This window comes from Nansenia antarctica (genome assembly GCF_963989245.1).
Source record: "Nansenia antarctica genome assembly, chromosome: 14".
Taxonomy (NCBI): Eukaryota; Metazoa; Chordata; class Actinopteri; order Argentiniformes; family Microstomatidae; genus Nansenia; species Nansenia antarctica.
In genome coordinates, this window is record NC_137684.1 from 9,878,866 (window position 1) to 9,890,212 (window position 11,347).

Here is an 11,347-nt window from a genome sequence, read left to right on the forward strand (position 1 = left end):
TGCCGCCATTGGTGTGTGAATGTGTGTGTGAATGGGTGAATGAGAGGCTGTTGTAAAGTGCTTTGGATAAAGGCACTATATAAGTGCAGTCCATTTACCATCCATCTGTTAAACGAGAACAGCCATGGAGGGGGCATTTGACCATAATGTATTATTATTATTATTATTATTATTATTATTATTATTACAAGTTCTTATGAACACACCACCAGTCAACAGCAGTAATCTCCCCCCCAGGTGGCTGGAGTGACACGCCCCCCATCGCCTTTGAACACGGCGGCTCCGTGGTCAACGTGGCCGTGAGGGTCGATGGGAGGCGGCCCATCGGCGCCAGGGCTCGGCGCATCAAGGAGCCCCGCCTGCTATTGGTCAGTTCCAGCGGAGGGATGGACTGCGGTGTCGCCATGGAGACCGTTTGTGAAAGGCTGGAGGATCTGAAGGACCACTGTCAGCCGCACACACCTGGTGAGGCTCTGCTTGCTTCCTCCCTCCATCGAGGTAGGGAGGGAGGGGGGAGGGGGGAGGGGAGGAGAGAGAGGGGAGGGGAGGAGGGAGGGGGTAGGGGAGGAGGGAGGGGCTAGGGGAGGAGGGAGGGAGGAGGGAGGGAGAGAGGAGAGGGATGGAGGGAGGAAGCAAGCAGGGGACAGGGGAGGAGGGAGAGAGGAGAGGGATGGAGGGAGGAGTGGTGTGGTAGTACAGTACATGTCGGGTCAGGGGTTTTTCTTATTTGAAAATTGAAATAAAACTTCTGTGAACAGTCAGCAGGGTTCCCACGGGTCCTTGAAATCCTTGAAAGTTTGTGAATTTGAGAGAAAAAAAATCAAGGCCTTAAAAGTTTTTCAAAATAGACATGGGTCATTGAAAGTGCTTGAATTCCTCTCTCTCTCTCTCTCTCTCTCTATTTTTTTAAATATATATTCAAAAATGTTTTTCTTAGCTCGTCAACTAGTAAATAAGTCTCTGTATTGCTTAACTTTACACATATTTCACAATATATTGTTTTGCTGTTCTGTGATAGAGAAGGCAAGAGACCATCTAGTGTTCACACATTCAAGCCTCTCTTTTTAATTGTTGTCTGTGAGCGGATAGTTCCTATTATATCAATTCTCATCTAGATGCGTCTCAAACTATGCCGTGTTGGGTCCTTGACTTTGAGGGAATTGAGTCTTGAAAGTCCTTGAAAGGTGCTTGAATTTGATGTTTCAGAAGGTGCGGGAACCCTGGATTATGCAATAACTGCAATAACTAATCTGCAACCCATTGACCTCACTAGATGCTGGGTATTGTCTGGGGATGGCCTGTACTGCAGCCATCTTCACTTGTTTGTTTTTAGATCATTTTGCCTAAACTCTTATCAGGAAATTATGTTCAATTGGATTAAATGTAAAGATTGACTTGGCCATTCAAGAATTGCCATAGTAACTCCCTAGTTGCAGTTCAAAGTAGTCACAGATGAAATGGTGAAAGCATTTATAATCAAGTTTGTTATCAATAATAAGTTTGTCTTCCGCTCCTTCCTCTCCTCTCCAGTTCCTTAGCCAATCAGGTCAGTAAGCCATCTCCTGCAACAGAATCACTGTATTCAGGCAGGGCCAATGTCAAGTGAGCTCAGCTGATTATATTAGTCTATAGGCCCCACTCCACTGGAAATAATACTTTAAGCTCTTTTGTTATACCTTGATAATGAACTGTATGGACACACACACACACACACACACACACACACACACACACACGCACACACACACAAACCCTCACACACTCATGTAGTGTATGGGATGTATTACCTGAGCCTGCTGGCTGGGATTAGTCTGAGTGGAGGCTGGTATTCAGGGCCCAGGCTGCTGCGATTGTGGTGACCGTTAGGTGATCCTTATGGCCCATGTTCACCTGCAACAAAGTCCAAACAGGACAGAAGGGGGTTAGAGGTGATTGGTGAAAGAAGAGGAGGTAGAATGCAAAGTCAGAGTAGTGACTTTGGTCCACAAATCAGGAAGCAGATCATGGTAGTTAGGTCAAGGTATAGCCTACACATTTCCCCCCAACCATAACACAGCCTCAGATGTCAGACTATAGACTACTGTAGATTATATCTCTTTCTATTCATTCTTTTTCACTCACCATCCGTTGCCTCTCTTTTGTCAGAGCTTCCTCCCTCGGTTTTTTGTCCATCTTCAATTCTTCTCTCTCTTTCTCCTCTTTCTCTCTCTCATTCATAATGCTCTCCCTTGTCTGCATCTTTTTCAGCTTTTCTTCCAGCAGTCCTCTCTGGTTAGTCAGGGCGTCGCTGTCGCTCCATGTTTTGAGCATATGCTCCTGTTGAGCTCTGTTCAATTTGAGCCTCTCTTGCCAGAGCCTCTCTCCCTTCTCAGCCATCTCCTCTTTCTCCTTCCTCAGAAGTTCCTCCTCTTTCTTGTTCTTCTTGTTTCTTGTTTCTTGTTTCTTGTTCCTCCTCTTTCTTGTTCTCTCTCTCTCCATTTCCTCACTCTCTCTCAAGTTCATCTTGCTCTCCCTCTTCTTTAACTTCTCTCTCTCTTCTTCCAGCAGTCCTCTCTGGTTAGTCAAGGCATCAGTGTCGCTCCATGTTTTGAGCATGTGCTCCTGTTGAGCTCTGTTTAGTTTGAGCCTCTTTTGCCAGAGCCTCTCTCCCTTCTCAGCCATCTCCTCTCTCTCCTTCCTCAGAAGTTCCTCCTCTTTCTTGTTCTTCAAACGCTGCTGTTCGGTTTCCTGTCTCTCTCTTTCCATCCTCTCCATTTCCTCACTCTCTCTCAAGTTCATCTTGCTCTCCCTCTTCTTTAACTTCTCTCTCTCTTCTTCCAGCAGTCCTCTCTGGTTAGTCAGGGCGTCGCTGTCGCTCCATGTTTTGAGTATATGCTCCTGTTGAGCTCTGTTCAGTTTGAGCCTCTCTTGCCAGAGCCTCTCTCCCTTCTCAGCCATCTCCTCTTTCTCCTTCCTCAGAAGTTCCTCCTCTTTCTTGTTCTTCAAACGCTGCTGTTCGGTTTCCTGTCTCTCTCTTTCCATCCTCTCCATTTCCTCACTCTCTCTCAAGTTCATCTTGCTCTCCCTCTTCTTTAACTTCTCTCTCTCTTCTTCCAGCAGTCCTCTCTGGTTAGTCAGCGCATCAGTGTCGCTCCATGTTTTGAGCATGTGCTCCTGTTGAGCTCTGTTTAGTTTGAGCCTCTTTTGCCAGAGCCTCTCTCCCTTCTCAGCCATCTCCTCTCTCTCCTTCCTCAGAAGTTCCTCCTCTTTCTTGTTCTTCAAACGCTGTTGTTGCATTTCCTGTCTCTCTCTTTCCATCACCTCCCTTTCTCTCTCCATCTCCTCACTCCTCCTCTCAACCTCCTCTGCCTTCTTCCAAACGGCCTCCTCCTTTGCCCTCAACTGCTCCCTGTCCTCCAATAAGATGTCTGTCTTCTCTTTCCACCACTCTACCTTTATTTCCATCTGCTGTTGCTTCCTGCTCAACACCATGTTGTCTCTGTTGAGCTGCTTCCTTTCCTCAAAGAGGGCCACCTCCATTCCTTCCATCTCCTCCTCCTTCTTCTCCAAGGCCTCCATAGCACTCCTTATATCCTCCCACTGTCTCTCAATATCTTCTCTCTCTTTGTCCATGTTTGCAAATGAATGTAGAACACTGCACTGCACTGAGCTGAAGTTACTTACTTTAGAATGTTTTACATCCGTTGTCATGGTAGTGATAAACAGCATCAGAACTTCTATACATTCCAACATTCTAAATTACACAATAAAAGATATAGGCTGCCTTCGTAAATTCGCTCTGGAAATCAGCACTCATGGAATGCCTCTTGTCCAATCAAATTACTTGGTCCCTTGCCGTTGAACACACTGTGCGCTCCGGCGCTCTCAGAGCGAATTTACGAAATGGTAAATGGACCAGTGGCGGCTGGCCGATAGAGGGCGCTGGGGCGCCGCCCCCACCTTCACAAAAAAAGTTTTTTTTTTAAATAAACATTGTTTATTCACAAAATGCGGCTGATATTCTGTCGGCGCCTATCAGCATTCATTAAAAATCCTCCAATACAATAAACATTTTTATCTGTGTGTGTGTGTGTGTGTGTGTGTGTGTGTGTGTGTGTGTGTGTAAAACTCACTGTTAAAATACATAGGGGAGAACGCGGGGGCGCCGGTCAATGGATGTCTATGCCAGGACGAATACTTTTCGTTTACACGTGAGCTGTAGCAGCGCTCCAATTGGCTGTCTCTATTTCTTGGCCAGGGCGCACAAATGTGCGTCCTCCTGAATCTCCTGTTGTATTGCAGACAATGCATTATGCTGAGGACTCCCGACTTCCGGTTTTCCGGACTTCGGGCTTCCGGAGTATTTTAAATGAACATTCGTAATGTCTGTCTCTGATGTTCATGGTCAATTAAATCAGCCTATTTTGTGCAACTAATAATGTTCCCGCTAATGGGTTAACCAAGCAGCCTCGCACCTAACGTGCAAGCACCTATCTTCGAACTATTCATAGCAATATGCGCGGAGCAAGGCGGAGGTACGGGTAAACACGGCTCATGTTCTGTCATCAAAGGTAAGACTTGGTTTTCTTTAACTCAGCTGATGCATTGTTGTGTTTCTGACATGGTCTGGTTGTGTTTCTGACATGGTCTGGTTGTGTTTCTGACATGGTCTGGTTGTGTTACTGACATGGTCTGGTTGTGTTACAGACATGGTCTGGTTGTGTTACAGTCATGGTCTGGTTGTGTTTCTGACATGGTCTGGTTGTGTTTCTGACATGGTCTGGTTGTGTTTCTGACATGGTCTGGTTGTGATACATCATTGAATGTGTTGACCTGCTGTGATGTGTTGACCACCATCACTCTCCATCATCATCCATCATGTGTCTATGAAATAGATAGTACTGTACTACTGACTGCAGCATTCATCTCTGCTCATTGATGTAGCCATGTCACACAGACACATAGTACACATATTCATCTGCTACCTTTATTAACCTGAGTGTAGCTGTGAGGCCTGTACTAGCCTTGTTGACTAGACTTCCTCCTTGTCTGACACTGGGTATTGGACCGTACCGACGTCCATAGACCGGTCACTCTTCCACCTCAGTGTCTGTAGTTGACAGGGTAACTTCTCCATGGCCCACACGGTCATTTTAAGGGTGAAAGTTGAAATTATACAATGGTTGGAACGCCAGTGCGTGTTTATGCGCGTGCACGCGGGAAAAAACCGTGCACGCGGAAAAAAACGCGCGCTGCGCGGGCGAAAGACGACCCCCCCGCCACACTGCTGTGCCCCACCCAAATTTTTTTGCACCAGCCGCCACTGAAATGGACTGACTTATAGCGCCTTTATCCAAAGCGCTTTACAACGGCCTCTCATTCACCCATTCACACACACATTGTCCGCGGTGTCTTGAAAAGTATTAAAAGTTGATAAATCGATTTTGGGAAAATCAAGACCCTTAATAAGTATTAAAAAGTCTTATCACGATTTTATGAGGTCTTGAATTTTGTATGTATTTTTCTGAATTAGACTCTGTCCAAAGAGTTTGTCCTAAAAACTTTTAGTAAAAGTTCGTGAATTTATTAGTTTTATTAAAAAAAACTAAGATGAACCGGAAACTTTAACGTAATGCATAACCCCGAGGTTACGTCACATGACGCCCTGAGAGCGAAAGACGAAAACGAATGTCTTTGAATCATTTTGTAGAAACCAAGTGGAAAGTGTAAAAAAAATAACAATGGGAAAGTGTACATTTGCGGAGTCCTGGTTGGATGTGCCAGCCTTTAAGCCATGGCTGCCTGCAACCAGTCGCCGGTAACATCAGGGAGGCGTATTGTATATGTAAAAAGAAAATAAGTGTTGCATCGATGGGGATCAACGTCGCACATGCATGGCGCTAGCCACAAGGCCGCCGTTGGTCACCGAGAGCGGCAGCTCTCTATTGTAAATGTTTGTGCTACTGCCGTTGCAACACTACCTAAATCTACTGCCGACGTTACACCAGCCGCACCCAATGAAGCTCACGTTACAGCTACGACCGTGGCTACTAACAGGGCAGCCACCTCTGCCTCGTCTTTTGCCGACATCAGGTTGGCTCTGGGCGGCACACAAACACTGCGTGCGGAGATTATATGGTGTCTCGACACAGCGGTGAAACACCACTCACTGAACTCAAACGAAAACATTTCCGATGTTTTCAAGGCAATGTTTCCAGACTCGGACATTGCCAAGACGTTCTCCTGTGGCAAGGACAAACCTGGATATATAATAAGATTGGGGATAGCACCATACTTTAAGCAGCAGCTCATTGACACCATTAACAAGGCTGGCCAGTTTGTGCTGATGTTTGACGAGTCTCTCAACCAGTCAACAAAAACGAAACAGCTCGACGTCCACATTCGGTTTTGGCAGGATGACCGTGTTCAATCACGGTACATTGGCTCTCAATTCCTGGGACACGGAAAAGCTGACGACCTGCTGCATCACATCAAAGTACGTTTATTTACATTTTTCATACTTATACTTATGGACAATCGTGTGGCTAAAGTGTAGATTAATAGATGAGATTGGGATGTGGCAAGTGACTCGACACAGGTTGATGGGATTGGGGAGGAGGAGGCATGGACGGTAGAGAGGGTGGTTGTCTGTCAGTAAGGATAAAAATGTATCCCTAGGGATAAATGTGACACAGAGAGTGGTGTAATAAGGTTACTGTTGGATGTGTGATTTTGATTGATTGATTGATTGTGTGTGTGTGTGTGTGTGTGTGTGTGTGTGTGTGTGTGTGTGTGTGTGTGTGTGTGTGTGTGTGTGGTTATTGTGGGTCCTTTAACTAGCAAATTGTCTTCATTATACTTGAGGAGTGAAGTTGGGTGACCAGGCTAGCAGTTCAGTTTAGCTTGAATGGCTTGGAAAGTAATTTACATATAATGATGAGTGGAAATTAGGCTATAGTTAATATCTTACTGAATGTCTGAATGGCAGTGTATTTCAAGAATAAACATTTAATGAATATTGTCATTAAATACTAATTGCTGTGTCTATTCACAGGAATGTGTTGCAAAACTCAATATGAGGCAGCTTCTATCCATCAGTATGGACGGCCCAAATGTCAACTTGAAGTTGGCAGACCTCCTCCAGAAAGAGCATGCTGAGCTGTGTGGTGCTCATCTAGTCAATGTTGGAAGCTGTGGGCTTCACACCATCCACAATGCAGTGAAGGCAGGTTTTACTATGTGGCAGCTGGACAAGCTCCTTCGAGCACTCCATTTCCTTTTCCACAATGTTCCAGCTAGGAGGGAAGACTTCACTGCCTTGACTGGGTCCACCTGCTTTCCGCTACCATTCTGTGGCCACGGGTAGGTTGAGAATACACATTGAGAAAGGGCTTGGCCTGAAATGTCTGTGTTTTTATGTGGCAACAATGAGGTAAAATGACACAATTAAAATTGGAGTGACCTGACATTGTCCATTTTTGCACAGGTGGGTTGAAAATGTCCCTGTGTCAGAGAGGGCAATTCTAGTGTGGCCAATGATCATGATGTACATGGATGCAGTCAAGCAGAAGAAGCTCCCAAACCCCGGTACTGCCTCTTACGACATCATTGAGGCAGCACAAGCGGATCCCCTCATCATCGCCAAGCTCCAGTTCTTCCTGGCGATATCCAGGACCTTCAGGCCCTTCCTGACCAACTATCAAACTGATGAGCCAGTTCTGCCCTTCTTGGCCAAAGATTTGAGTGAGCTGCTGAAGGTAGTCATTACACTAGGGCCTAATTCAACTATGATTAATCTATATTAACTAGTCCATACCCGTGGATTTGTGGTGGTCCACAACTCTGCAAAATAGTGCCCCTCTGCCAATCCATCCTCAATGCCATGTGCAGTTTTACATAGATTGGCCAAGTCACTTGAGATGAAACATTGATGCAAACACACACACTCACACCAATTATCTGTTTAATGGTAGGCTAGTAGGATAGTTCTGTCACTGATTGCTTGCTATATCCTTTTAAGAGTCTCCTGCGGCGGTTTGTAAAGGGGGAGCTCCTGCAAGACGCCACTCCCCTGAAGCTGACCAAAATTGACGTGGCTGATGAGGCGGACAGGGTATCCTACAAGGATGTTGACATAGGCCTGGGTGCTGAAACTGCCATCAAGGTAATTTTGATACTGCCTATTTTCTTTTCAGGGATGTATGTCTGGATTTGCTCTATCTGTACACCAATCCAACTACAATTTGTACATCTTATTCTGCTGTTTGTATTATTATTATTAATTAATAATAATAATAATAATAATAGCGGATATGGAGAAACTTTTTTTAGACTATAAAGCTTACCTTCTACATAATTTATAGCCTATGTTTATAGTCTGTTCCTTATTTGTCACGGGCACTTCAGGGCAAGCCAGGAAGCAGGGTAGGTGAGCTTTCTGTGCTCACCTTCAGGAAAGAGTGCATGCAGGGCCTGGTTAACATGGTTAAGAAAGTGCAGGAGAAAAGCCCCCTGAAAATTCCAGTGATCAGGGCCATTGGATGTTTGGATCCCACAAGCATGCACAGAGATGCAGAGTGGTGCCTCGCAAAGATGAAGACAACAGTACAAACAATGCTGCAGGACAAGCAGTTGGCAGGAGGCGTCTCAGCTGGTAGGACAAATATACAGAGAGTAGAAGTGGATAGGTTACTGTAGGCTAAGACCATTTTCTTTGCATTCTTTTGTCAGTGTGAAAGTGTCTTTTCAAATGCATCCGAATGAAATAATAGTAACACAGAAGATATCTACACTACACTGCTTTCCTTTTAATTACTTTACAGACACTGTGCCGTGTATTTGTCCAATGAAAGATTAACTAAATGACTAGAATTTAATTTAACCTATTAGTAATATTTATTTAATTTCCCCTGTTCCAGGTGATGTGATCGTCCAACAGTTCCAGAGCTTTCTCTCTCTTGAGGCGAGAGATGAGAGATTCCTCTCCTTTCAGCCCCTGAAGGAGCGGCTTGATGTGTTCCTGCACTCAGCACTCAGCCAGTCTTACCCTGAGCTGTCCAAGTTTTCTCAGAGCCTTCTACTTCTGTCCCATGGACAAGCCACGGTAGAAAGAGGATTCTCCATCAACAAGGAGGTTGAAACGTGCAACATCCTTGAAAGGTCGATGGAAGCTTTGAGGTTGATCTGCGACAAGGTCTGTGTCTGTGGGGGTGTTCTCAAGGTACCTCTCACCAAGGAGTTCATGGGTTCAGTAGCCTCTGCAAGGTCAAAGTACAGGATTTACCTGGAAGATGAATGGAGGAAGAAACTGAGTTCTGCACAGGGCCTCAAGAGAAAAGCCGTTCTAGAGGACATAGAAGACCTGAAGAAAAAGAAAAAGGTTCTGACAGAGGTGTGCCACTCCCTCCAAAGAGATGCTGATCAGCTAGCCGAGCAGGCAGAGGGGAAATGTGGATCATTAATGGCCCAGCTGCTCACAAAATCAAACACCCTGAGAAGAAGATGCAAAGAAAAACAGAACACACTGGTCGAAACTGAGAAGCTGCTGGACTCGAAATCAGACGAGCTGAGGCACATTAAGTCATGAAGATCTTTTTTTTGGTTGAGTGGAGCATGTCATGACCAAACCCAAACCTGTCTGAGAACACTGTTGTTGTTCAAATGGTGAATTAGGGAGGGGAGATGAATGAATGAATGAATGGACTTTATTGTCATTGCTACAGTACAGGTACCAAACAACGAAATTTAGGAGGGGTGGCTCCCCTGGTGTTAGGAAAGGGAAAAAAAAAAAAAACTTTTAGAAAAAGAATAAAATCACAAGAAGGTAAGGAGCTGGTTTACATAAATAAAGGCTATGTACATAATCCACTGTACTATACTGCACAGATTGTCAACTAGGGTTGTCATATTGCACAAAAGTATTTTTTCACGTTATTTAAAGTGTCACAGTTTGCAGGCTTGAAATGTACATTTTTGTGCCTCAGCACTAGCTGCCATACAATCCGTCCAGACTGTCCTGGGCCCAGAACTTAGGCCTTTGCTGTGTTCAGGGCCTTGACGGCCCTGTGGTAGAAGCAGTTCTTCAGTCTGTTTGTCTTAGCGGCCGGGGTCCTGTACCTCCTTTTCGAGGGCAGCCTGATAAAGTGTACGTGCCCAGGGTGGGTCGGGTCCCTGGAGATCTTGGAGGCCTTCCTGAGACAGCATGTGTTGTACAGCTCTTCCAGAGAGGGGAGGGGGGCGCCGGTGATCTTCTGTGCTGTTCTCACGACTCTCTGTAGCGCATTTCTCTCCGCTGTTGTGCAGCTGTAGAACCAGTTGCAGATGCCGTAGGTGAGGATGCTCTCCACTGCGCCGCGGTAGAAGGCCACCAGTATCTCCTGCTTGTTGTGTTCTTTCCTGAGGCATCTCAGGGTGTATAGCCGCTGTTGTGCCCTCTTGATGGTGCCTTTTGGACGCCTAGATGGTGCCTTTTGGGTGCCTAGATGGTCCTAGGACGTGTGTCTCCCTTGGTGGGATGAGTCACATTACGTCTTGTTTCTTAAATCCCTTTTTGTTTAACTAAGAGTTATTGGGATGTTATATGGACAGGATATGTTCTTTATCCTACATTAGGTCTACTGTATTGAAACATATGTGTATGCATGTTGGTGAGAGTATGCTGCCCTAACTGACTGTGTGCGTGCGTGCGTGTGTGCGTGTATATCTGTCTGTTTGTGTGTACGTGTATGTGTGGTGTGTGTGTACGTATGCATCTGTGTGTGTCTGTATATCTGTGTGTGTGTGTGTACGTGTATGTGTGGTGTGTGTGTACGTATGCATCTGTGTGTGTCTGTATATCTGTGTGTGTGTGTGTGTGTGTGTGTGTGCATGTATGTTTTTAATAAACCTTGCCTTTGGTTTAATTTTTCCCAGCCTATTTGAATTCTGTTGTATGATAGTGGTCTAGTCTATTGCAAACTAAAACTGTTAAGTTAAAGGTGTCACTGATGTAAACGGTTACAGCTCGAAGTGGCGGTGAGGTCTGGAAAAAGTCTTTTGAAAGGTATTGAAATGAACCTCAAGATTCCTGTATATACCCTGTTCACACACCAATGGCGGCAAGCTACCATGCAAGGCGCCGGCCTGCTCATAGAGAGCAATTTGGGGTTCAATGTCTTGCCCAAGAACACTTCGACATGTGGCCAGCTGGGGCTCGAACCGCCGATCTGCCAACCTTGCGATCATTAGACGGCAGCTCTACCTCCTGCGCCACTCTACCTCCTGCACCACAGCCACCTCACGAACACAGCCACAGGGTTTCCGTTAACCGGTAATTCCCGGACTTTGTCCGGTAAAAGTTGTTGAAGTCCGACAAATTGAAAACTCGTCG

At 45.6% G+C, this 11,347-nt stretch overlaps 1 protein-coding gene across 1 annotated transcript in view; it reads left to right on the forward strand.

The window, feature by feature from the left end:
• LOC308169816 (L-fucose kinase-like) overlaps positions 1–11,347 on the forward strand; it is a gene marked incomplete at both ends in the record, with an annotated part of 31,142 nt that overhangs the window by 8,756 nt on the left and 11,039 nt on the right. Inside the window, one exon of the mRNA XM_080544559.1 lies at positions 238–465. Coding sequence (XP_080400685.1) covers positions 238–465 — 228 coding nt within the window. The remainder of the gene's footprint in view (positions 1–237; positions 466–11,347) is intronic.